The sequence below is a fragment of the Macaca fascicularis genome, chromosome 8 (genome assembly GCF_037993035.2).
Source record: "Macaca fascicularis isolate 582-1 chromosome 8, T2T-MFA8v1.1".
NCBI classification, from domain to species: Eukaryota; Metazoa; Chordata; class Mammalia; order Primates; family Cercopithecidae; genus Macaca; species Macaca fascicularis.
The window spans coordinates 25,097,536-25,123,719 of record NC_088382.1 but is presented as its reverse complement, the minus strand read 5'-3'; the positions used below and the strand labels follow the sequence as shown (position 1 = coordinate 25,123,719).

The following is a 26,184-nucleotide window of genomic DNA, read 5'->3' as shown; positions in this document are numbered from 1 at the left end:
ATTATGACGAGCAGTAGGGAGAATGTCTGTCCCAGGGCCGGGGACCTCCCTCTTGGCTGCCGCTGTCCCCACCTTCTAAATTGCCCCGTGGTGGGGGTGTCAGACTCTGCGCCAGCCCTCGCCATCAACTAGGACTGTAGCTGCACCCACCTCCCATTTTCACTGGACCAGGGCCCTTCCCCACTTCCTCTTTCCTTATTTTTAGGCCATTCTAGGGAGCAGAGAGGAGAAGGGATGTTTTTCATCCTTCTCTCTCCATAATGCCCCTCCTCAAGGTACTCTCAGAAGGAAGAGGGAGGGGAGGGGGTACATCCTCATAAGAGAGGGCTCAGTGAGGGAACGGGAAACGAGGCTGGGGGTCATCCTCAGAAGAGAGGGCTCAGTGAGGGTAGGGGAAACTGAGGCTGGGGCCCCAACCCCAGAAGAGAGGGCTCGCTGACGGTGTTCCCCCTGAAGAGCTGACCTGTTGGGGTGGGGGGGGGGTGGTCCCTGCGAGGAAGGACCTCCCCCTCGACAAGATTAAAAGCCAACGCACTGAAGAGGCGGGTTTTATCGCCCCCGAGTTCCACTCCCCACACGCACACCTGGAGGCCCCTGGGAAAGCCCACCGGAGAAGCTGGGGTGGGGGCAGGGCCGCCCCTTCCTCCCCGCCCCTCTGTCCCCCTCCCCCCCAGGCCATCCGGGCCCGGCCGCAGCCTCTAATTGAGATTTGCCCTCAGGTGTGGCCCCCGCCCCGGCCCCGCGGGGACCCGGGAGGACAGGGGACGCCTTCTCGCCCCCTCCCCCTTCCGGCCGCCCAGCCCCACTCCCCGCCCCCGCCCTCCTCACCGGAAAAAAAGCAATTTCGCTGCCTGAGGAGGCTCCTGGCGTCCGCGGGCCGCCCGGGCCTCGCCGGGCTCCGCAGGGCCCTCGCCCGCGTCTCGGGCCTGGGGCCCGGCTGGATGCACGTCCCGGCCCCGGCCCCTCTCGGGGCTTGGGTTTTCTTCCCCAACAGGTAGCACGGGCCGCGCCGCGCGAGCCCAGGAAACCCGAGCCCGCGCCAGGGAGGGACCGCCCGCCTCCCGCGGGGCCGAGCCCGCCGCCTCCCGGGGGCCCCAGCGCTGCGGGCCGCGCCTGCACCTGCCGGAGCCACGCCCGGCCGGGGAAGGGCAGGCTCGTTTCCAGGGGTACTTGGTGGTCGGATCCCCCACCCCGCTTCAGATAACCTATTTGCAGGAAAATGGTTTTATTCCGGGGCTGGGAGTTGGGGGTGGGGTGCAGGCCTGGGTCGTGGAATGTGAGGAGTGGCCAACCCTCTATTTTCCTCTCTCTCTCTCTGTCCCTCTGTTTTCCTGAAACAAACAAACAAACAAAAGTCCCTTCCTACAGTCTGGCCAGGAGGAGTTTGGGGGCTGGGGGCAGACTGAGGGAGATCCGTGGAGCAGATTTTGAGGACAGCCACCTCCAGACAGTTGTCTGCAAGGCCTCCAGTCGCTGACCTTTCAGCGGGCTTCAGGAGCCCGGCTGGGAGGCCGGCAGAGGCTGGCAGCCTGAGATCAGGGTGACACTCAGTTCCTCTCCAGGGCCTGCCACCCGTCCGGGAAGGGGGTGCTGTACCAGCCGCCCCTGGGGCACTGGCCTGCCCCTTCCCAGCTAGGGGCTCGGATGTTTGGCGGCCCTCAGGGTCCTTCCTGGGGGATCTGGCTCCCCTCCAGCCACCCCAGCCCAGTCCTTGGATTAAGAAGGGAGGGGGGTGGGGAGGCGCCCAGGGGCTGCTGCCCCCTGCCTCCCAGACTACGTGAGGGGCTGGGGCCGCCGCGTGCGCTTGGTCCGGCGGGTGGGGGCGGAGCCCACAAACTCGAACTGCTTCTGCTTCTCGGCATGGTTAGGGAAGGGCAGCTGGCCCTGGTAGAGGCGCTTGATGAAGTGGGCCTCGCGCTGGTTCTGGCGGCTGCGGGAAGCCTGGCGGGGCCGCCCCTGCCTCGTGAAGGCCATGAACCAGCCCTCGTGCCGGGCGTTCTGGAAGGCCGTGTAGTTGTTCTCCAGCACGATCTCCGTGAACACGCAGTCTTTGCTCTTCCCGCTGGGCTGCGGGAGAAGCAAGGACAGGAAGGGCATTTGGCCACCTACCCTGGTCTGGGGTGTTGCCCTTAGGGCCTATGTTGGACGACTGAGGAGGGACAACCGGAACAACAGCGCCGTGAACCCAGGGAACTCTGCCTGGTGAGATGGCATCCTAGTTAGAGAGGCAACTGTGGCCAACGCGAACAGGCTTTGTGGATCTGAGTTGCAGGCTTGTCATTTAGCCGTCCTGTACTAGGCTGGGCCTCAGCTTTCTGAGATGCAGGTGAAGATCAAGGTCCTGCAGCAGTTCCCAGCATGCCCGGGCCCTTAGCACTGAAATGCTCATGGAGCCTAGGGGAGTGGTGCTGCTGAGCATGGGAGAGGAGGCAGCAGCCTCCAATGAGAAGAAAGAAGGGTGCCAGCGTGGCCACCCATCCCACCCTGTCAGCAGTCAGGGGTCTGTGCCCATTTCTACAGACAAGAAGCCTGAGACTTGACAAAGATAAGCAAACCAGAGGTCATTTGGTCAGCAACAGCCGAATGGGAAGATGGGATTTGCCTGGTTTCAAACCAAGTGGAATTCTCCCACCCAGCAGGACTGGGCCCACTGTGCGCTTCAGTTACAGGAGCAGCTGCTTAGTGTCTGTCTTGCTAGCTGGAGCCCACTGGCCCCACTGAACTTGGGGGAGTTCCTGTCTTACATCTGTGCCCCACTTTCCACCCTCAACAGCCTTTAGTCCTCCACCCAGAGGCTGCAGTGTCAGGTAGATGCTAAACTCCTACTGATGCCTGCTGGAGAAATACTCCTGACATCAGCCCCGCAGATCCCAATGGCTTGCCAGTCCCCTCAGAGGGCTAATAGAGTCCCAGGGACTCATTTAAATAGAGAAACTAGACCAGGCTCAGTGGCTCACGCCCGTAATCCCAGCACTTTGGGAGGTTGAGGTGGGAGGATCGCTTCAGCCCATGAGTTTGAGACCAGCCAGGGCAACATAGTGAGGCCCTATCTCTACCAAAAAAAAAAAAAAAAAAAAAAAAAAAAAAAAAAAAAAAAAAAAATTAGCTGGGCATGTGCCAGCTACTACTTCGGAGGCTGAGGCGAGAGGATTGCTTGAGCCCAGGAGTTTGAAGCTGCAGTGGGCTATGATTGTGCCACTGCACTCCAGCCTAGGTAGCAGAGCAAGACCCGGACTCTAAAATAAAATAAAGAAACCAGAGAGGGTGGGCGGGCTGAGAGTCGGATGGGAAGTCTTTACGCAGGAGGGTGTGGCTCAGAGGAGAGAGGGGAGCTTGATGCCTTATATGTCCCCACCCCAGTAGGGCTGACTCTCTGTTACTGTTTCCAGTCTCCCAGCCTCACCTTCCCGATGAGCTTGCCCCTCTTGTTCATACAGATGTACTTCTCGCTCTCAGCCCCTTTGATGCGAACTCGGCTGCCAAATGTGTCCGTCTCCACTATGAGCTTGGCTGTGGTGGGGAAGGGGAGAAAGACCTCCGTCCATCGGGGCTGCCAGCCTATGGCTACGGCAGGGGACCACCCAGCCACACTGACCTCCAGACTCAGGCGAAGGGGTTGGGGACGCTCAGGCCCTTGGGGCCCTCAGCCCTGACACAGGATCTGGGGATGGACCAGGAGGTGAGGCAGGGCGGAAGTGAGGCAGAGTGGAGGTGTGGGTGGCCTGGGGGGAGGGCCAGCTCTCACCAAACTTGTTGCCATCCTCAGCAGTGGCGGAGATGCGACGCCCGGTGACCTGCACGTGCTTGCCACTGGTCCGGCTGTAGAGCTGGTACTCGCGGATCTGCCGCCTGCTCAGCTGGTCGGTCATGGCGCCCTGGTCCCTCACGTACTGGTTAAAATTAGGAGACGGGTGATTCTCCCCCTTTGCGGTTACCAAGGGAAAAATAGTGTCAATTTGCTTTGGGTGACACCACCACTGGTCCATCCAAGGGAGAGGGGTGAGGAGGTGAATGTATTGGGGACAGGCCAGTTGTCCTGCAGAGTGAAGTGGGCATGTGGCCATAACCTTCCCAGGCTCCTGGGTGAGCCGGTCATAACTTCTTGGCTTTGCGTCTACCTTACAGAAGGGACTGGGGTCTGCCCAGGCTGGGGGACACTTATTGACAGAACACAGCCCTGGAATCAGGATTCTGGGAGCTGGAAAGAGCCCTCGGGGTTCTATCCCATCCTCATATTCTATGAAGGAGGTGCACGGGGCACACAGCTCATTAGGGACAGAACCGCTGTCCCCGCCTCTTAGACCAGAGCCTGTCATCTCCCCCAGAACTCCAGGGACATGCTCCATTAGCCAGGACAACCAGATTCCTTCCTCATCCTCTCCACTGGCCTTGAAAGACCCTGTGCCCAGCACACAGGGGCACAGAGCAGATGGTGCTGCGAGTTAGGGTCACCAGAGAGCATGTGGGGGACTCTGAAAGCTCCTGCAGGGTCCCGTGAGCATTTCTTCGAAGCACTAACCGTGGAATCCTGAGCTCATACCCATCTTCTCCCTGGCCTCGCCCCCTGGTGCTCAGGGCCCTTCCAGCGTTCCTCCCTCCTCTATGGGCTGGAGCTGGGGCTGGGCACTATGGGAGAACAGGCAGGCAAAGTGCCTCCTTAGCAGAGGGAGGCAGAGGCAGCACCAAGAGGACAGGCACTATCAGCAGTGGCCCAGTGGCTGCCCTTGCCAGGCGGCTCCTTAGCCACAATGTAACAGAGGCTCCCGGCCAGTTGGTGGGATGCGCCCGCCCACCTGCTTCCCCTTTGGGTTGGGGGAGAGGAACCATTTCCCCCCACACACTGTGCAAAGCCAGGAGGAGTACCGCCTCCCAGCTAGGTCTCTCCTTAACCATCTGTAAGGCTAAGTGGGAGAGACTCAGAGTACTTCCTCCTCTCCATCCTGCAAGGTGCGACCCGGGCTAGGTTTCCTGGCTGCTGGCAGCAGCCTCAGCTCTGGCAGGAGAATGCACCTTTTCTGTTGCTTCTCTCTCTACCTGGATGCTGCTGCCTGTGCTGGGACAGCTTTTCCTATCCCCTGCCCCAAATCCCTAATTCCACCTTTATCCCAGGCCCAACCTCAGCCATCTGGACAGAGCTAGACCCAGATCAGCATCTGTTAGGGGCTACTCTCTCCTAGGGAGGGGGTGGGAAATATCACCTTTGAAGCAGGGGGAATGAGGGAGCAGCTCTCAGAGCTGGACGTTTAACCTGCGCAGGGTTCACACTTCCTGTGCACCATTGCTCATTTCCAATTGCAGCTCCCCATAGAGCAGCCTTTGCTCAGCCTCTGCAAGACCTGCCCCTTGCCCCACCCTGGAGCATTTGGGGTGGGGGACCTGCCCAGCCTGCCCCTCCCTGGCCTCCCTTCCAGGGGGTGGGGTCCTGCCTGTCCCAGTCCCGCCTCCTGGCCCAGGTTCAGGCCCTCCGCCCCTCTTGGCCGACGGCCTCTGGCAGTCTGTTCCAGGTCAGGAGCAGAGAGCGCCCCCCCGAAGCCCCCTCCTTTCCTTGTCCCCTTCAAGCCTTTCACAAAGGCAGCCCCACGCCCCCCCACAGCCCACAACCCACAAGTCCCTCTCCCCGCGGGACCTAGCCTGTCCCTTTCATGTTCCCGCTGCGGGAGGACCTCCCCTTCCACCACTGCAGACAGCTGCTTGTCAGACAGCCCCTCAAGCATGGCTGTGGTCCGGCCTGCTGGCCCCCCCTCCCAGGGGGGTGAGGGGGCACTTCAAGGGGGAAAGGACCGCTTTGCCACCTTCCCTGAGTCCTGAATGGGGCCTCAGCCAGGCCATAAACGCCCGGCCAGCCGCACCATTGTGCTAGTTCCCCTCCAGAACAGGTTGGGCCCACCCCCAGCCCCCTCCCAGCCAGGCTGGGGGCTTTCTTCTGGCTCCCCCTGGATGTGTGAAGCAAAAGGCCTGGAACGGGGCTGGAGCAAAAGGGGGAAGGAAGGGGGGGGGAGTTGTCTCTCCCTCTCCCACCCCCCCACTGCTTCAAAGGCTGCCCCTTTCCCTCTCCCAGAGAAAAGGCATTTACCTTCAAAAAAAGTCCCCACTGGATATGAAGAGAAGCGGGCCTCTGGCCTGGGAAAGCCAAGCGATCTCGCCCCAGAGCGGTTCTGGACCAGTGCATTTTAATAGCTGCACTTTTATGGAGGATCACAAAAAAGGGAGCAAGCCTCGCACTGGGGGCTGAGACTTGGGGGTGGGAGGTGTGCATGGAGGGAGGTGGGGGGCCGACTTGGGGTGGGGGAAGTGTGGAGAAGCAAACCCTGCATCCCGTCCCCAACAAACCTCTTTGGGCTTGACCTCTGTGCCCTCCAGGTGAGGAGTCACCTCACCCTGGCCGGGCATTCCGGACATGCTCACGAGAACCCCACACTGGGCATCCGTACTGATGGGAGTGGGGTGGCGAGAGGGACATATGAGTGGTTTTGCATCAAAACCTGTCCTTTCAGGTACTGGCAAACCCAAGCCTCACCTGAGCCATCACCTCCACCCGCTTCCAACCGCTCCAGGCTCCATCCCTCAAGTCCGGAGTGCCCACGCACTTAGCCTTCTGGGGGAACCCGGTGGAGAAGGAGGGAGAGGAGCAGAGACCCAGGGGAAGTGGGGAGGGTCCTCAGAGGGAGGACAGAGATAAAACCTCAGTCAGCCCCCTTCCTTGCCCTCCCCATCAAAGGCTCACTCCCCTCCAAACCTCAGTGCCTCCTGGACCCAGGGAGAGGCCAGACTCTGCCTCTGTCCACCTGAAAGGAGCCTGCACCCGCCCTGGTTAGGTGGGGTGGAAAAACTGGGGGAAAGCCGGTGGGAACGCCTGCCTACCTGAGTTTGACAGCAGAGAATCAGCAGCTGTAAGCACCTGTGCGGGGACAGGAGGTAAGCCCAGGTGTGGGTGCCAGCCACAAGCCTAGGGTGCACCCAGGCCCCCGCCCCCGCCCTGCCAGCCCCGCACACGCACGCGTGGGAGTCCCGGGAAGAGGAGGGCTGCCCTGAGGCTGGAAATGGCAACAAAACTCCAGTGGGAGAGGTAGCACACTTACAGAGTGAGGTTGGGCAGCAGGCGGGCGGCTCCCATCGCTGGAGAGGTTCCTCAGGCGGTTGCCCCCCTGCCCCCAAGCTCAGGAGCAGATGTGGGAAGTCCCCAGGGGTAGAGTCCCAGAGAAGCCAAGGTCTCTCCGAGCCACAGGTTTTCAGGGGGGCGAGGAGAAGAGAAAGGGGAGGAGGAGGAGGAGAAAAAAGAGGGAGGAGGAGGGGGAGGAGGAGGGCGTAATTGGGAGACTGAGGTATGAGGTGTCCACCTTCCTGGCCAGTGAGGCTGCAAAGCAGATGCGGGTGGGGGCGTGCGCGCTGTGCCCTCTGGGCTGCCAGTCTCTCCTGGGCCACCCAGTGCAGAGATGGAGCAGTGGGGGCCTTCTGAAGGAGGTGGCCCTGCTGTCTCCCGCTCTATTCCTGACCCTCACAGACTGGCCAAACTCGACGCAGGCAAACTCGATGTGTGGCAGGCAAGGGAGGGGGAGCCCCTCCTCCCCTCTCCGGGTCTGCGTCTCCTGCCCTCAGGTCTGGTGCCCCACCTCCCCAGTCTCCTGCCCTCAGGTCTGGTGCCCCACCTCCCCAGTCTCCTGCCCTCAGGTCTGGTGCCCCACCTCCCCAGTCTCCTGCCCTCAGGTCTGGTGCCCCACCTCCCCAGTCTCCTGCCCTCAGGTCTGGTGCCCCACCTCCCCAGTCTCCTGCCCTCAGGTCTGGTGCCCCACCTCCCCAGTCTCCTGCCCTCAGGTCTGGTGCCCCACCTCCCCAGTCTCCTGCCCTCAGGTCTGGTGCCCCACCTCCCCAAGGGTGAGCTGCAGGTGTCAAGCGGGGCTGGGGTCTCTGGTTCTGGCTCAGGAGTGGAAATTCCCAGAAGCAGCCTTAAAAGGAGGAGCCTCCCTCCAGGGGGCAGGGGTGGGCTTGGCTTGGAGCAGCTGATTGCTGGGAAGGAGGGGTTAAGTCTGTCCTGACCAGCAGCAAATACTGGGCGCAACAGATTGGGGGTCAGAGGTGGGTTGGCAGGTATAGATGGAGGTCTAGGAAAATCCCAATGGAGAGGTGCAAAAGCTGGCCTGAGACAGAGACTCAGAGAAGAGCTGGGTGTCCTGGCCTAAGCCCCTTTTCCTTGGGCTTCTGTAGTTCCATCTGAGAAATGAGGACAGGAATGCCTCAGGGTGTTGGGGGTTTAGTGTGAAATCAGCACACAGCAGACTTCAAGAGGTCTGTGTTCCGAGACCCAGCTCCACTCACCATTCTGCATCCCCTTCCTCCCAGTGCCTGTCCCTGGAGCCTCTCTGAGCTAGGAGCAGCTCAGAGTCCCCTCCCTGTGTCCCGTGTTCCTGAGCAGCTGCCTGGGATGAAGTGCCTACCAGCCTCTTCCCCTGACCTCCGGTCCCACATTGCTCGGTACAATGCCAGGGACTAGCCCATTTTGCCGATGAGAAAACTGAGGCACACTGGGAGGTGTTTGCTCAGAATGGCCCAGCTAGTGAATGGAATAGCCAGAATGGAAAAGTCCATCCTTCTTCTGTTCTGCATGGTTTGAGTTGCCACCCTCCAGATCCAGCCCCAAACCTGCTTCATTGTAGGGACACAGAAGCCTTCCTGGGTTTTCAGGATTAAAGGTGGAATCCGAGGTCCTGGAGACTGGTGAACAGAGAGCTCCATGCTGTTCCCTCCCTACAGAAAAGTGGATGACGGTGACTGCAGAAGATAGGAGGGCCTGGGGGTCTGCTTGGGGATCTCTGAGGGAAGACCCACTGTGAGTGAGCAGAGCTCAGGCCCCAGCTCTGGGCTCCCTGGAGTTCTCTGCGCGCCCAGGGTGGGAAGGGAAGGGGAAGTGGCGGATGTGGATTTATTTACCTAAAGAGATGACCAGGGGGGCGAAACTCTCACCTGTGGGTTCCTTCTCACCTTCCTGAGCTCCATCAATCCACAAAGTGGTCTGCCACCCCTGCCCCCATGCACTGACCAGTGCAGGCAGCTCTGGGCTCTCCTCTCCACAGGCTCTTCCTCGGGGACCCAGCCCAGGAGTGGGTGCAGCCTGAGCTTGTGTGGGGAGGGTGGGCGAGCCCTGGCCTTGCTTACCAGGGGGAGTCCGGGGATTTGGAATGAAACTCAAAGAACGTCAAAGCTAGAAGGGGTCTTAGGGATTCATCATTTGTTCCAACTTCCTCATTCCTTGGATGAGAGCCAGAGAGGGCAAGGGACTCGCCCAAAGCCTCACAGCTAGCTGGTGGCATGGCTGGGGCAAGGCACCAGGTGCCCACGTGCCCACCTCTCTGCTTTCCCCCTGTGGATCCTTCGGGTCACTTTCGTTCCGCGTTCTTCCCATCATCTGCAGTCTGGGTTACACTCTGCCTCTTCGGGCAGCTCTGGCTCATTCCCTGAGAAACCTTCAACCTCACATCCACATCCTCACCAGCTCCCAACCCCTAGGCAGGGCATTAAAGAGAGCACAGACACGTGGAGGGGACAGCTCAGGCCTTGGGTTCCAGGGTGGAGGTGTCAGCTGGGGGCAAAAGTTGGGTGAGGGTTCCAATTTATGCTGTCGGGACTTACTGGCCATGGGGACAGTGGGAGCCACTCAAGGCCTCTGAGCCCAAGCACCTGGTTTCTATCCATGGGGACAGGGCCTGCTGTCACTGGCCAGCCCTCAGGCCAGCCTGGGTCTCCATGGTAACAGATGCCAGCAGACAAGCTGGGCCTCGGAGCTTAGCCAGGGGGTTAGCTCTGGGCATGGCTGGATGCCCTGTGTCATAGGCAAGACAGCTGTGGCTCCTTGTCCCTTCCGGTTGGGCACCTGCAAGCCTGGCCTTCTAACTTGGTGTGCTCCTTTACGCCCATGGGGAAGCCAGTGGTGGGCCCTGAGTGGGGAGGCAGCATGGAGCCCTTGATTTTATCACCCCCACCTTGCCCTGGTCCTTATATGCTGTGTGACCTGTGGCAAGTCCCTTCACTTCTCTGATTTCAGGTCCCAGTTTATAAAAAGGAAATGGCTACTACCAGGGATGCTGTCAAAACCACCGCCATCCACATCAGCTGAGATAAAGGACTCGCAGAAACGCAACAAGTGCCACAAGAATGGGGGCAGGGGCCCGTTTTGTGGTTTAGCTTCAGTTGACCTAAACTGTCAGACTTTCTCCTTTGACTGGAGTGAGCTGGGGGTAAGGGGGAGTGAAGAAGGGTGGAGTTTATTAACATTCATTGCTGGGGGGGTGGCGTTCAGGAGGTGATAAGGGAACTGAGAAGTAGCCTGGGCTGCTGTGGTTAATCCCCACCCCCTAGTGCCAAGTTCAACACCCCCCAGCTGGGGTCGTCTCACGCCTGCCTCTCCTAACAGCCCAGCTGGTGCAAACACAGAGCCCACCTGCAGGTCAGCCACTTGCCACCACCTGCTTGAGCCCAGCCCACCCTCTTCCTGCTGAAAAACAGAAGCGTTGGGGCAGGGGAAGGGTGAAGGGCAGAGGGCAAAGGGCGCTCTAGCAAGGAGGATGGAATTTTTGCAATTTTTTTTTTTGAGACCGGAGTTTCATTCTTGTTGTCCAGGCTGGAGTGCAATGGTGTGATCTCAGCTCACCGTAACCTCCGTTTCCCAGGTTGAAGTGATTCTCCTGCCTCAGCCTCCTGAGTAGCTGGGATTACAGGTGCCCACCACCACGCCTGGCTAATTTTGTATTTTTAATAGAGACGGGGGTTTCTCCATGTTGGTCAGGCTGGTCTCGAACTCCCGACCTCAGGTGATCCACCCACCTCGGCCTCCCAAAGTGCTGGGATTACAGGCGTGACCCACAGCATCCGGCCTCCACCTTTGCAGTTTATTTCCTACTGCCTGCTTGCAAATCAAAATCAAGTGATCACTGGTTTATCTGCTTGGGGCCAAATACATGCTTGGCTGTAGAGAGGCCTGGCTGTCCCTTGAGGACTACCATTACATGGTTGACTGACTTCTAACTCCTGCTCTCAGTTTACAAGACTTCGTAAACTGTGCACCGGCTCATGCCTCCCTCCCATCAGCAGAGTGGTCAAAATCCAGGGCTCTGGGGCCGGACTCCCTGGCTCCTCTGCCAGCCGTGTCACCTTGGGGCAACTTGTCTAACCTCTCTGTGCCACACTTTCCTCATCTGAGAAGTGGTGCTGGGCCAGGTGTGGTGGCTCACACCTGTAATCCCAGCACTTTGGGCAGCCGAGGTAGAAGGATAGCTTGATGTCAGGAGTTTGAGACCAGCCGGGGCCATATAGTGAGACCCCCGTCTCTACAAAAATGTTAAAAAATGAGCTGGGTGTGGTGGTGCGTCCCTGTATTCCCAGCTACTTGAGGGGGCTGAAGCGGGAGGATATAGGTGGAACCCAGAGTTCTGGGCTGCAGTGAGCCATGATTGCGCCACTGCACTCCAACCTGGGTGACAGAGTATGACCCAGTCTCTAAAAAAAATTAAAAAAAAAAAAAAAAAGAAATGGAGCCAATCACAATCCCCTTAAGGCACGGTTATGAGGATTAAAGGAGTGGGTCGTGGGTATTAGCAGCTGTCACTGCAGCAATCCCCCTTCAAGTAGGTGTCTGCCTTGGACCTTTTGCATGCTGTGCTCCTGTTCCCAGGGACGTCCTCTGCCAGCTCCTTATGAAGTCCATTGGCCCCTTCTTGTCCATTGCCTCCTCCAGGAGACCTTCTCGCCAAACTGCTTCCCCCTGCCCCCCAAATTCACCTGTTCCACTCCCTTCAAAGCACCGGCCAGTAACTGAAATGACTGTGTTGGGTTTTGTTTCCCTAAACTGTAAGTGACTTGAAGGTGAGGAGCTGGGTTTGTCTACCCCGGGTCACTGTGGATGAAACCAAGTTCGAAAAGCACCAGCTGCCCACATGGAGCAGTCCCCCACGTCACTCTCTGGACGACCTGAAGTTAGTGGTTTGTCCCCTTGTTGGAGGGTGGGACTCTGGGTGACCTGAAGTTAGTGGCTTGTCTGTTTGTTGGAGGGCGGGACAGCACCCACATCCGTCTCATGGGGGTAGGAAACATGCAGGGAGAATGCCACCCTGGGCGGGCGCGGTGGCTCACATCTGTAATCCCAGCACTTTGGGAGGCCGAGGCGGGAGGATCTCTTGAGCCCAGGAGTTGGAGACCAGCCTGGGCAACATAACAAGACCCCCTGTCTCTACAAAAAAATTTAAAATTCATTGTGGTGTGGTGGCTCACACCTGTAGTTCCAAGCTCTTTGGGAGACTGAGGTGGGAGGATTGCTTGAGCCCAGGAAGTCGAGGCTGCCGTGAGCTAAGACTGTGCCACTGCCCTCCAGCCTGGGCGACAAAGTGAGACCCTGTCTCTAAAAAAATGAAAAAAAAAAAATGAATACCACCCTGCCCTCTACTACCTCTGTCTCTGGTCTCAAGAGAAGCTATAGCTGGACAGGAGGCCCCAGCCTGGCTGTTGACTTTCCCAGGCAGGTGTTCAAAGAGCTCCGACCTCCTGAGCCCCATACCTGGGGATCCTAGGCAGGATGGCAGGACCAGCTCCCCACTGGTTCACTTCAGGCCTGGCCCCCGAGGGTGCTGGGGAGGGGCAGGGAGAAGCCAGCAGAGGCGCTACATGGATAACCCCGAGTGGGAGGCCCATCTGTGTGTTTGCCTGCTCCAGGGACTGCGCCAGCGTCACCCACGTGTGAACAGCCCTCCAGAGTGCCCTCTGCACACCGGGGAGAGGGTGGGGGTCCCCCACCCCATTTTCCAGTCCTCTCTTGACCTCGCCCCTATGCTTGACTGAGGCCGGCTTGATAGCATGTGGGGCTTGGTGCCTCTGTAAAGCTCATCCCGTCTACCCCACCTCAAAGGTTTCCTTGAGGGTGCGGGCCTCTGGCTCCTGCCTGACCCAGATCTGCACACGCGGGAGGTGCCTGTAAGAGCTGGCCCCTAACAGAAGCAAGCAGGAAGAATGGATGTCCCTGAGGTCCCTATAGATGCTCTGCACACAGTAGCTGCCTGACAGGAGTATGGTCGGGAGAAGACCGTGGGCACTGGCCCCCTAGGGCAAGGCCCTTTCTGGTAGCTTGAGCCTCTGTAGCCCTTGGGTGCCTATAAACCTAGCCCTGCCCAGAGGGAGTGTGCGGGCTGCAAATCCACCTGACACTCAGCTCAGCAGAAGGCAGACTCTAGGCTCTTCCCTTGCCACTGGGGGAGAATTGGGGGTGCCGAGGAGGAGGGACACAGCAGGCTCAAGCCGCGGGGGCTGGGTACAGCGAGGCAGGTATGACCTCAGGGCCCGGGTGCACTGGTTCAAGGCTGCCCTCTGCCGGGCACTTGGGCTGGCGCCGCGGACAAGGAGGCCGGCTCCAGGGAAGAGAAGGGAAGTCCTGACTAGGCAACTTTATTGTGACCCCGAGGTGGGGCTCTTCACTGGGGCTCTCCTGAAAGCGGAGAGTTGGGGGTGAGGGGCTCTCATGTTGCCCCTACAACACCGCTGTCACATTCAGACACAGATGGAGGGTCCGGGCAGGGGCACCCTGTGCCCGCAGCACAGTCCAGGGAAGGCCCACTTTGCACTGTGGCCCCCAAAGCGTGGCCCCTCATTTCTTGAATCCTGGCTTCTTGGGTCTGGCTGTGGCTTTGGCCTGTGGAGGGAAGGCAGGGCTCCAGGGTCCCCCATTCCCTTCTCCATACCAGGCAGCCCCCCCAGAAAATACCCGCCTGTCTCAGGGGCCACAGCCCCCGGTCCTACTCACCTTTTTCGCAGGGCTCTTGTCTCTAACGCTGGCTCTGCAACAGGGTGGAGTGGAGCAGGAGTGGGATGGGGGTCAGGGAGAGAGCTCAGCTCCAGACCCGTGGCGGGGCCCTCCCAGTGCCCACCCTGGAAAGCAAGCCTGGCTGCTTCTCCTGGGGACCACTCAGACTCTTTAAACAAAGGGGTGTGCGTGTGTGCATGCACACGCACATGTGTTTTCCTTAGGCTTCTATCTTCATTTGGTTATCACAAATGTCTTTTTTTTTTGTTTTGTTTTTGAGATGGAGTCTGGCTCTGTTGCCCAGGCTACAGTACAGTGACACCATCACAGCTCACTGCAGCCTCCTGGGCTCAAGTGATCCTCCTGCCTCAGCCTCCTGAGTAGCTGGGACTGCAGGTGTGCACCACCACACCTGGCCCACAAATGTCTTTTTCATTATAAAATATTAACCATTTTGTACAAAATATAGCAAATAGACAAGAAAATACATTAGTTAGGGTTTTCTTTACTGTCCACACTAAACATTCTGGTGTATTTTCTTTCAGGGTTATTATTTTTTTTTTGGTCAAACTTTTTTTTTTTTTTGAGATGGAGTCTTGCTGTGTTGCCCAGGCTGGAGTGCAGTGGTGTGATCTTGGCTCACTGCATCCTTCGCATTCCAGGTTTAAGTAATTCTCCTGCCTCAGCCTCCTGAGTAGCTGAGATTACAGGCACATGCCACCACGCCCAGCTAAATTTTGTATTTTCAGTAGAGACAGGGTTTTGCTATGTTGGCAAGACTGGTCTTGAACTCCTGACCTCAAGTGAGTCTCCCACCTTGGCTTCCCAAAGTGCTGGAATTACAGGTGTGAGCCACCATGCCCGGCCTGGTCAAACTCTTAAAAAAAAATGTGTGAAATAAAATAAAAATGACTTTATATCCTGCTCTATGAACTATCAATATTCTTGTCAGGTGCAGAGTTCACACTTGTAATTCCAGTGGTTTGGGAGGCTGAGGCAGGAGGATTGTGTGAGGCCAGGAGTTTGAGATCAGCTTGGGCAACAAAGACCCTGTCTCTACACAAAACTTAAAAGTTAGCCATGCATAGTGGCACGTGCCTATAGTCCTAGCTACTTGGAAAGCTGAGGTGGGAGGATCACTTGAGCCCAGGAAGTGAAGGCTGCAGTGAGCCATGATTGTGCCATCACACTCCAGCTTGGGTGGCAGAGCAAAACCCTGTCTCATTAAACAAATAAACCAAAACCATACACATACTTTCCAGGTTGCTATATTTTTCATAAGCATTATTAATATTCCATTGAGAAAAGAGATGTAGTTTAGTCAATTGTTACATTGGTAGACATTTAGAATGCTTCCATTTTTTCACTATTTGAATAATGCCATGATAAGCATCTTTTTTTAATTTTGTTTTTTGAGACTGAGTCTCGCTGTGTCATCCAGGCTGGAGTGCAGTGGCACAATCTCGGCTCACTGCAACTTTTCCCTGGGCTCAAGCAATTCTCATGCCTCAGCCTCCTGAGTAGTTGGAATTACAGGCACGCCACCAGGCCTGGCTAATTTTTGTATTTTTAGTAAACACAGGGTTTCATCATGTTGACCAAGCTAGTCTCGAGCTCCTGATCTCAAGTGATCCGCCTGCCTTGGCATCCCAAAGTGCTGGGATTACAGGCACGAGCCACTGTGCCCAGCCATGAGAAATATCTTAGTGCAGATAATTTCCCCTGAATTTTGGATGGAATTCTGTGGAAGGAATTGCCTTCAGTGGAATTAGGTCCCAAGATAAGAATGTTATAATGCTTTTCCAGAAAGGTGATGCCACCCTCCAGAACTTCCATACCCGTGTGCCTGCGTGTGAGGTATATGCACCGTGTGTACATTTGTACGCGCACATGCCAACAGCACAGTATTCTAACACTGTATATCTCAGCTAAGAGACTTCGGCTAATTTAACAGGTAGGAAGAGTTACCTTGTTTCCTCTTGTTCTTTTTCCAGCTTTTTTTTCTGGGAACCAAAAAACAGTTTATTAGGAGAGTTAGGACAAAGTCCAGAGCCAGAACAGATTCCCAAGGTCCACAAGGTTCCCGCTGAGCACCTGGCCAGAACTAGCCAAGGTGGCCTTGGCCCATCCTGCACACTCAGCTTGGGAGGCTGGCCCAGGCTCCCGGTGGCCCATCCCTCTGAGGTGCTTCTGTAGGGGCACCACTTCCTTCCAAACAGCCACACTCCTTCCCCCACCTTAGCCACGCTCGTCTGCTTCTGGGGCACCAGCCTTTTGACTTGTTTGACAGGGCTTTCCTCCTCCAGAGATACATCTGCATCCTCATCCTCATCATCTTCCTCCTCTTCTTCCTCCTCTTCCCCTTCTTCCTCCTCCTCCTCCTCCCAGGTTAGGTCTGATGCTTCTGTGATAGCATGGGAAAGGGGGCAAGGGCACAGCTTCAGAGTTACAGAATCTCGATGCCCACCTCCCATTCTGTGATCCATGTTGCTCCAAGCACTGCCCTGGAGGAATCCTAGTCTGGAGTTAACAGTGGTTACCTGCCTGCCACCTGTACAGGGCGGCACCCTTTCTGGCCCTCTTGACAGTGGGGGCCAGGGTAGGGTAGGGGGTCTAGGAAAGCCCTCCAGAGGGCTGGGGTGGTAGAAAGAGGGCAGGGGAAGTGGCTCTGGCTGGGTAGGAGGGGGATTCATATTGGCAAGGGCTGGGGTCAAGGCTAAAGGTAGGCAGAGTGGGGGAGGAAGAGGAGGGAGAAGGGGAAAGAATCTAAAGCAAATAGCTAATGAACTGAAACTTTATCCTAAGACAAGTGGGACCTGCCAAGGCTTTTTAGCATAATCATAATTATGAATGAGGCATAATCATACAGAAAAGAGGGCCAGTTGAAGGGATCTTGAAGGAGTCAGCATCATGCTGCATTGCTACAGTCCGCGTTGCTGTGGTCTGCATCACTGCAGCAGCCACATCCTGAACAGTGGCTCCCTAGTACGGGGTATTACGCTGAGTACTTTTCCTGAATATCCCATTTATTCTTCACAACTGCTCTTTGAAGTTTACAAGCGAGGGGCCGCAGCCTACAGAGGTCATAGCGGGTAAAGAAGAACAGGGACCAGCGCCCTTGCCTTCCAGTCCAGGCTGCTGGTCGTGATGTTGCCTTTGCGGATTTTCTCCCAAAACTCAAGAATCCCTCCAGGGTTTGAATAGCTAGTATATCTCGAGCCCCTGCCTGGCACGGTACTCTCAGACCTTCCTGAGCCCGGGTTCTGACTTACCATAACGTTCCTGGCCACAGAGGAACACGGGTCCTGAGCCAGCCCGGAGCTGGAAAGTAACTGGGGGAGAAAGCTGCACTCCTACCATGGTGACCTGCAGTGGGAGGAAGCAGAGAAGAGAGGGCCACTTAGGCCTGGCACCTCTCGGGGGCTGGCCTCAGGCAGAAATACTGAGTTGATTTCCCTCCCCAAACCCTACACACTACTCATGGATTGTGTGGACCTTACTGTGTTCTCAGCCCTGTACCCCCCTGCTGAGGTGGGCTCTGTCCAAGAATTTGAACCTGGTAATCCCATTCTTGCTAGGCTCACAGATGGGCCTCCAAGCTGAAAGGCAGCTGTCGATAGGGAAGTCTGATTGCTATGGGCTAAATTACAGCTGTTCCCCCATCCTCCAAATTCCTACGTTGAAGCCCTATTCTCCACTGTGATAGTATTTAGAAATGGGGGCCTTGGGAGGTCATTAGGTTTGGGGTCATGAGGGTGGGACCCTCATGATAGAACTAGTACCTTTACAGTAAGAGACACTGGAGAACTCACTCACTCTCTTTCTCTCCACTCTCCTGCCCCACATGTGAACACATAGCAAGAAGGCTGCCATCTGCAACCCAGGGAGAGGACCCTTACCAGAACCCAACCATGCCGGCCCCCTGATCTCAGACCTCAAGCCTCCAGAACTGTGAGAAAACGTCTGTTGCTAAAGCCCTCCAGTCTGTGGTATTTTGTTATAGCAACTTGGGCAGACTGAGACACTCATCAAATGAGAAAGCAGATTCACGATTTTATGTACAGTACTACTTTCTTTTTTCACATCAGACAGGTAATGTGCCAACTCGTAACCAGGTTTGTGGGAGGCACATCTTATGCACAAGTGTGAAACCCCAATCATCACACTTTTAAATGACAAGAGCCTCTATGGTACTTTTGTCTTATGCATAATGTATGGATATACATAATAAAGGTTTTGGCTGGGCGAAGTGGCTCACACCTGTAATCCCAGCACTTTGGGAGACCGAGGTGGGTGGATCACGAGGTCAGGAGACTGAGACCATCCTGGCTAACACGGTGAAACCCTGTCTCTACTAAAAATACAAAAAATTAGCCAGACGTGGTGGTGGGCACCTGTAGTCCCACCTACTTGGAAGGCTGAGGTAGGAGAATGGCATGAACCCGGGAGGTGGAGCTTGCGGTGAGCTGAGATCGCGCCACCGCACTCCAGCCTGGGCGACAGAGCGAGACTCTGTCTCCAAAAAAAAAAAAAAAAGAAAAGAAAAAAGAAATGAAGAGAGGCGGGTGCAGGAGCTGGTGTGCAGCAACTGAAGGGAAATGGGCCTGAAAATAGCCAGGACTTTTCACTTCAGAGCTCACACACAGGCCGGGCACGGTGGCTCATGCCCGTAATCCCAGCACTTTGGGAGGCTGAGGCAGGCGGATAACTTGAGATTAGAAGTTTGAGACCAGCCTGGCCAATATGGTGAAACCCTGTTTCTACTAAAAATACAAAAATTAGCCAGGTATGGTGGTGCACACCTGTAATCCCAGCTACTCAGGAGGCTGAGGCAGGAGAACTGCTTGAACCCAGGAAGCAGAGGTTGCAGTGAGCCGAGATTGTGCCACTGCATGCCAGCCTGGGCGACAGAACGAGACTCTGTCTTTAAAAAATACAACAAAGCAACACAAAAAACCTCACAGACAGGAGACAAGGCCTCGGGCTCAGGCGAGAAGGAGAGTTGCAGCTGAGACCACCATGGGGAGGCTAGGACCCGCAAGGGCTGTACCCTTAGTAAAAGGCCCAAGGTAAGTGTTGAGGATTGCAGACTAAAAAGCCCAAACCAGCCCTCTTCCCCTCGAAAATGAAAAAGAAAAATCAAAACCCTAGCCACCATAAAAGGAAGCTAACAAGGAAGCATGAATGGAAATAAAAGAAGCCTCCAGTGAGAGCCCACGACCCACAGCTGCGCCTCTCACTTACGGGGTCTGAATTTACTCAGTGAGTACTGCCAAGCCAAGAAATGTATAGAAAATCCCAAGCTTATGATATTCCTGAGGTAAATGGCAGAAGCAAACACGAAACCACTCTGTTGGGACACTCTCCAAACTCAGGCCACATCAAATTCTTTTGGAAAACAACAAAATAAACTAAAGATGAGCTCACCGTATAAAATTACAAAACATACAAGAAACAATCCAGCTAGAGTCAACAGAAAGAAATCAAGTGACTGCAGACTAGCCCAACCAAGACCTTAGAACCCCAATCTAAAAAAATATCAGATAAAGCTGGGTGTGGTGGTGCATGCCTGTAGCCCAGGCTACTCGGGAGGCTGAGGCAGGAAGATGGCTTGAACTCAGAAGTTCAAGACTGTAGTGAGCTATGATTGCACCACTGCACTCCAGACCGGGAGACAGAGCAAGATCTTGTCTCTAAAACATGTATATACACAAATATGTATGTGTGTGTGTGTGTGTGTATATATATATATACATATGTATATATATATATATAAGTTTAAAACCAAGTAAATGTAAAAGTAGGAATCATTATCATAAGAACAAGACATTATGAACAAGAAAAAGAACCAAATGCAGCTTTCTAGATATAAAAAACCGGAAGCTGAGGATGGGCGTGGTGACTCATGCCTATAATCCCAGTGCTTTGAGAGGCCAAGGTGGGAGGATCGCTTGAGGTCAGAATTTAGAAACCAGTCTGGATAACATAGTGAGACTCCAGCTCTACAAAAAAAATAATAATAGCCGGGCATGATGGCTTGTGCCTGTAGTCCCAGCTACTCAGGAGGCTGAAGGAGAGGATCACTTGAGCCCAGGAGTTTGAGGCTGCAGTGAGCCATGATCAGGCCATTGCACTCCAACCTGGGCAACAGAGCAAGACCTTGTCTTTTTTAAAACAAAAACAAAAGAAAACCTCAACAAATGATTAAAAAGAAGAATAAAGCAGCAGAAGCAGAATTAGTATGATCAACAATACTGTGAAGGAATTACCAAATATAAGGCACAGAGGGAGAGATTTAAAGAAACATGAAAGAAAAGCTAACACGGGGGACAGAGTGAGAATGCCCAACATATATCTAATTGGAAAAGGAACTCGAGAGACTGGAAGACAGTCAATATTCAAAGGGAAAACAACCAAGAATTTTCCAGAATTGATCAAAGACATAGATCCTCATACCTGAAAACCTAAGTCCTGAACAGATAAATAAAAATAAATCTACACCTTAACATATCATGGTAAAACTATAGAAAATAGAAACGACCGGGTGCAGTGGCTCAAGCCTGGAATCCCAGCACTTTGGGAGGCCGAGACGGGCGGATCACGAGGTCAGGAGATCAAGACCATCCTGGCTAACACGGTGAAACCCCGTCTCTACTAAAAAATACAAAAAACTAGCCGGGCGAGGTGGCAGGCGCCTGTAGTCCCAGCTATTCGGGAGGCTGAGGCAGGAGAATGGCGTAAACCCGGGAGGCGGAGCTTGCAGTGAGCTGAGATCCGGCCACTGCACTCCAGCCTGGGCGACAGAGCGAGACTCCATCTCAAAAAAAAAAATAAATAAATAAAAAGAAAATAAAAACAAAAGACATTGCCTTAAAATAAACCAGAAAGGAAAGACATCTCCAAAAAGGAAATAATCAGACAGATTGAGGATTTCAACAGCAACATTGGGAACCAGAATAGAACAGCTTCAAAGCTGAAGGAAACTCTCGACCTAGAATTATATACACAGTCAAACCATCGTGAAGGAATGAGGGCATAATCATGATATTTCCAGACAAAGCCTGAGTAAGTTTACTATTCTCAGGCTCACTAAAGTGTGTTTCTAAAAAAGATAAATTAAATCAAGAAGGAAGAAGTGGGTGCAAGAAGCAGTGGTAACCAAACTCACTGGTAAACAAAGTAAACCTACCTAAGAATTAACTGGAAAATACAATAGTACTAGTAATGAGTAGTGTTGAGCAAGTTGACAAGTTGGAGCTAGAACACTAGATAATAATATTGAAGTTAAAAAGATGAGAATCACCGGCTGGGCGCGGTGGCTCAAGCCTGTAATCCCAGCACTTTGGGAGGCCGAGATGGGTGGATCACGAGGTCAGGAGATGGAGACCATCCTGGCTAACACGGTGAAACCCCGTCTCTACTAAAAAATACAAAAAACTAGCCGGGCGAGGTGGCGGGTGCCTGTAGTCCCAGCTACTCGGGAGGCTGAGGCAGGAGAATGGCGTAAACCCAGGAGGCGGAGCTTGCAGTGAGCTGAGATCCAGCCACTGCACTCCAGCCTGGGCGACAGAGCAAGACTCCATCTCAAAAAATAAATAAATAAATTAATTAATTAATAAAAAGACGAGAATCAGGCCAGGTGCGGTGGTTCACACCTATAATCCCAGAACTTTGGGAGGCCAAGGCAGGCAGATCACCTGAGGTCAGGAGTTCAAGACCAGCCTGGCCAACATGGTGAAACCCTGTCTGTACTAAAAACACAAAAATTAGCTGGGCATCGTGGTGCATACCTGTAATCCCAGCTACTCGGGAGGCTGAGGCAGGAGAATCACCTGAACCTCGGAGATGGAGGTTGCAGTGAGCCAAGATTGTACCACTGCAATCTAGTCTGGGCAACAGAGTGAGACTCCATTTCGAAAATAAAAAACTAAAAAGAGGAGAATCAGAAAACCTCCTTGGATTGTCTGGGAGGAAATAAAACATTAATTTTAAACTTTGAGTCATGCATGATTGTTTAAAAAATTAAAGATAACCAGTAAAAAATTAGAATGAGATTCTATAACTTCCAAACCAGTGAAAAGGGGAAAAGAAACTTTAATTAATCTAATAAATTATAGGAAAAGGAGAAGAAAATAAAAAAGCAAAGAAAGTAGGGGTACAAAGTACATGCCACAAATCCAATTCCATCAGCAATTGCAATGAATACAGACTATAGTGGCCAGCTAGAACAAAATCTAGCTACATACTGTGTAAAAGATACATACCTGGAACATAAGACATAAAACACATCTGAAACAGAGAGGTAGCTGAGGCCAGAACACAAAGGCTCCGAAGCAGGCCACAATACACTCTGGGCTCTTATTCTAAGTGAGAGACAGCCATGACTTAAGTGTTCTAGTGGAGAAGCCACATGATCTGACCTGTGTTTAAAAGGATCTTTTTGGCCAGGCACAGTGGCTCACGCCTGTAATCCCAGCACTTTGGGAGGCCAAGGCAAGTGGATGACTTGAGGTCAGAAGTTCAAGACCAGCCTGGCCAACATGGTGAAACCCCATCTTTACTAAAAATACAAAACAACCACCACCACCACCACCACCACCACCACCACCACCACCTCAGCTGGGTGTGGTGGGGAGCTCCTGTTGTCCCAGCTACTAGGGAGGTGGAGGTTGCAGTGAGCCGAGATTGTGCCACTGCACTCCAGCCTGGGTGTCAGAGCGAGACTCTGTCTCAAAAAAAAAAAAAAAAAAAGATCTTTTTGGCAACTATGTGGAGCACAGACCAGGAAACTTTCTGTAAAGAGCCAGAAGGTAATATTTTAGGCTTGCAAACCATATGGTCTCCATGGAGACTACTCAAATCTGCTGTTATGGAGGAAAAGCAGCCATGGACAGGGTACAAATGAATGAGTGTGGCTGTGTTCCCAGTAAAACTACTTACAAAAACAGGCAGCGGGCTAGATTCAAGCTCTCTAGTTTGCCTACCCTGGAATAGACTACAGGGGACCATGTGATGGTAGGAAGGCCCAGCAATTAGAATGGAGCCACAGACAACTGTCACCTATACCGGAGTAGCAGGGAAGATGATGAGATGTGGTCCATCGGGGTATAAGATGGAGGCAGAGATGACAGGACTGCTGGTAGATCAGATATGGGCATGGGAAAAAAGACGGGTTGGCTGGGTGTGGTGGCTCATGCCTGTAATCCCAGCACTTTGGGAGGCCAAGGTAGGTACATCACCTGAGGTCAGGAGTTTGAGACCAGCCTGACCAACATGGCAAAACCCCATCTCTACTAAAAAGAAAAAAATTAGCCGGACGTAGTGGAACATGCCTGTAATCCCAGCCACTTGGGAGGCTAAGACGGGAGAATTGCTTGAACCTGGGAGGCGGGGGTTGCAGTGAGCTGAGATGGCACCATTGTGCTCCAGCCTGGGTGACAGAGTGAGACTCCATCTCAAAAAAAAAAAAAAAAAAAAAAGAAAAGGAAAAACTGCCATTATTCAATTATTATATGCATAGAAAACTTGAGACGAATTATTAGAAACTACAGCATTTCTGGATACACAACCAATATGTAGATCGACCATGTTCCTGTGACTAGCAGTGAAAGGTTTAAAGCAGCAGTCTCCAACCTTTTTAGCACCAGGGAACGGTTTCCTCGAAGACAATTTTTGCATGGATGGGGTGGGAGTAGGGGGTGGTTTTGGGATGAAACTGCTCCACCTCAGATCAGGCAATCGATTCTTATAAGAAGCATGCAACCTAGACCCCTTGCACGCACAGCTTACAATAGGGTTCATGCTCCTCTGAGAATCTAATGCCACTCTGATCTGATGGGAGGCGGGACTCAGGGGTAATGCTGGCTAGCTGGCTGCTCACCTCCTGCTGTGCCGCGGGTTCCTAACAGGCCACAGACGGATTCTGGTCCTTGGCCCGGTGGTTGGGGACCCCTGATTTAAAGTGTAATTTTTGCAGACAGCTTAACTTGCCTAAGGTCACACAGCTCTAGGAAGGGGTGAGCTGGGCTGGACCCCAGCTTTCTGCATGGGCTGTGCTACCTCCCTGGCATGGCTCACTTCTGTAGGGTGAATGCACCCTCGTGTGTGTCCATCCCCACCCAAGGGTGAGGGTGAGGGTGAGGCTGGGGCTGGCAGCAGTTTTCCTGCCAGCAGGGAAAGGCCCACCATGGGGAGGACTGAGGCCTGGAGCGAGGCAATAGTGACCGGCTGCATCTTCTTGTCCTCCTGGTTTGCTGGGGGCAGGATCTCCACGCGATGCATCTCTTCTTTGGCTTTCTCTCCCAAGCAAATCTGCGCGGGTTTGAAAATAGACAGAGGCCCCTCATCACCCTGAGGGCAGACGGGAGAAACCCATAGTCCTCTGTTGGGACCAGAAAGTCTCCGGACTCCATCCTCCTCCCCTCTTTTGGGAACACCGACCGTATGAAGCAACAGCCTGCAGTTCTGCTTCCCCTCCAGCTGGGGTCTGAAGGTCCAAGTCCGCCTCTCCTGACTGAGTTCGCAGCCTGCGGAGGAGAAAGGGAGGGAAGTGGGGCCCTCTATTCGTTCCCGAGGGAGGGGCTCACCTGGGCCCCAAGCTGCCGCGCACCGGAGGTGGGGCGTGGCTCTGGGAAGTAGCCTGAGTTCCCACTCACCCCAGAGCACGGTCGTCACTGCCTTTTCCTCCGTGCTGCTGGCGCTACTGAGATTCATGGCTCCGGGCGGAGAAGCAGGGTGGCCGGGCAGCTGCAAGGAGGGCGCCCGCGTGAGGCCTTGCTCCCTGACCCTGACCCTCGACTGGAGGATGCCAGAGGCCGGCAGGCATCGGCAGATACTGAGGCGTCGCTCGCGGCTGGAGAGCGCCCGCCACGGTCAAGGGCTCACCGCCAACTCCTGGAGGACGAGTACCCACCTCCCAGCGGGGCGCGCAGCCCGGGGCTCGGCCGGGCGCGGAGAGGACCGCCGGACTCACGCGAGAGGGAGCTGTCCACCGAGCCCAGGCTTGAAAGCCCGCGGGGAGGTCACCTGGCTGCGCTTGGGCCTAACTCAAAAGCCTCTGTGCACCTCCACCAGGCGCAGAGAAAGGGGTGTGCGCGCGGCTTAGGTCCCAGCTCCCCCCACTCAGCCTTACTGTCGCTGCTTCGCGCGGGGCCAGTCACGCCATTGGCGCTCCCGGAGCGCAGCGCAACCTCATCCCCGCTGGCCGGAGGGCTGCTGCCCAAGGCCGGGCTAAGAAGCCTTGGAAGGGGAAGGGCAGGTGTCCAATCAGCCGCAAAGAAGCCGCCTGCCTCTCCCCTTCCCTTCTCCCATTGTTTCCTCCTCTGCGCGGTAGAATCACCTGGAGGGCTGTTAATGTGCGCATCGCTGCGCCCCACTCCACAGCTGCCCTTGGCGTGGGTCTGGGTGGGGCCGAGGGAATTTGCTTTTCTAACCGGTTCCCAGGTGAAACTGATGATGCCGGCCCAGGACCCTTCGTGAGAACGGCTGTCCGAGCCAAAGAGGACCCGCCGAGGCCTACTGGCGACCCCTCCCCAGCCCATGGAAAGGAAACCTTAGCCCAACTTAGGAAGGGAGGCCTGCAGCTGGCAGGAAGCGGCAGTTAGAAGCGCTCCTTGTTCGTTGCCTTTCTTCCTTTCCTTTCCCTATGCCTTATACAGCATGGGCCTTTCCTAAGGCCCAGACAGCCCGTCCTTCCAGTCTCCAATGAGAGAGAGCGAGCCCTATCTCCAGAACGGTGAGATCTCCCGCGGAGAGCCACAGCCCGCAGGTGGGGTGGGGAGGGGAGCAGGGAGGCTCCGCGGCAGGGGGCGGGGAGCACACTGGGGAGCACGGCTAGCGACGCTACAGGGCCAAGCACGTGACCAGCAGCGGGTCCCAGGCTCAGTAGGCAGTGAAGAGAAGGGGGGGTTTCAGCGGATATACCCTGGAGACACCTCAGATAACCAGGGATCTCCCGCACACCTCTGGGGCAGGGGCTCATTGCTACGGAGAGGTCAGAATCTTTTATTCCTGGGAGCTGGGGTCAACCTCCCTGTGAATTGGCCAGGACAACCCAGGAGAGGCTTGGGGGCCTGCCAGGGCCCCCTAGGCTCCCTGTCCTCAGCTGAGCAGTTCCAGTCTCCTTGACTGTCCCTGAGATCTCTGTCCTTGGCAGGGGGCCTACTGGAGGTGACAGCCATTGCAGCCAAGTGTGTGGTAAAGATGAGCAAATTGCAGGCACATGCATGCCATGCACAGACGTTCAAGTATTCACTCAACAAACGGTGATTCCGCCAGCCGGGCGGGGTCTGTGCATCCCGCAGTGAATACGAAACAGCCCCTCAAAGGGCTTCCAGCCTCATTGGAGAGTAGGGCTCAAAGCAAACCGGTCTTCAGTGGCCCCAGGCCACCCTCCCCGTGAATAATCA

General features: G+C 54.9%; 3 protein-coding genes and 1 non-coding gene across 19 annotated transcripts in view; all 4 read right to left on the bottom strand.

Moving 5' to 3' along the window:
- Nucleotides 1-1,087, bottom strand: part of DMTN (dematin actin binding protein) — a 34,594-nt gene extending 33,507 nt beyond the window's left edge. For all 7 annotated transcript variants that reach the window (XM_074000425.1, XM_074000434.1, XM_074000440.1 and 4 more), the window contains exon 1: nucleotides 829-1,087. The gene's annotated coding sequence lies outside the window, so the exon portion shown is untranslated. The remainder of the gene's footprint in view (nucleotides 1-828) is intronic.
- A 121-nt stretch (nucleotides 1,088-1,208) lies between these two features.
- FGF17 (fibroblast growth factor 17) lies at nucleotides 1,209-7,250 on the bottom strand. Of its 2 annotated transcripts, none has more exons than XM_005562738.4 (5): nucleotides 7,080-7,250; nucleotides 6,862-6,898; nucleotides 3,746-3,923; nucleotides 3,404-3,510; nucleotides 1,209-2,067 (listed from the first exon to the last, which is right to left on the bottom strand). In XM_005562738.4, exons 1-5 carry the CDS (start codon nucleotides 7,112-7,114, stop codon nucleotides 1,774-1,776), a joined length of 651 nt encoding a protein of 216 aa, XP_005562795.1. In that variant the 5' UTR covers nucleotides 7,115-7,250; the 3' UTR covers nucleotides 1,209-1,773. The 2 variants fall into 2 exon arrangements, with proteins under 2 accessions (XP_005562795.1, XP_015310037.1); XM_015454551.3 differs by having other exon boundaries at nucleotides 3,746-3,890.
- Nucleotides 7,251-7,862: 612 nt separating this feature from the next.
- Nucleotides 7,863-25,576, bottom strand: NPM2 (nucleophosmin/nucleoplasmin 2). 9 transcript variants are annotated; one of them, XM_074000467.1, is made up of 10 exons: nucleotides 25,116-25,576; nucleotides 24,433-24,523; nucleotides 24,218-24,303; nucleotides 23,963-24,088; nucleotides 17,050-17,143; nucleotides 16,015-16,181; nucleotides 15,746-15,780; nucleotides 13,778-13,811; nucleotides 8,638-8,742; nucleotides 7,863-8,208 (listed from the first exon to the last, which is right to left on the bottom strand). In XM_074000467.1, the coding sequence occupies exons 1-10, from the start codon at nucleotides 25,137-25,139 to the stop codon at nucleotides 8,149-8,151; spliced, it is 822 nt and encodes a 273-aa protein (XP_073856568.1). In that variant the 5' UTR covers nucleotides 25,140-25,576; the 3' UTR covers nucleotides 7,863-8,148. The 9 variants fall into 9 exon arrangements, with proteins under 9 accessions (XP_073856568.1, XP_073856565.1, XP_073856566.1 ...); XM_074000464.1 differs by lacking the exon at nucleotides 7,863-8,208 and having other exon boundaries at nucleotides 8,353-8,742; XM_074000465.1 differs by lacking the exon at nucleotides 7,863-8,208 and having other exon boundaries at nucleotides 8,353-8,742; nucleotides 24,690-25,117.
- LOC123575418 (small nucleolar RNA U13) lies at nucleotides 17,860-17,962 on the bottom strand. Its single transcript, XR_006700707.1, has one exon. It is a non-coding gene; the product is annotated as a small nucleolar RNA U13 (small nucleolar RNA).
- Nucleotides 25,577-26,184: the final 608 nt, after the last annotated feature.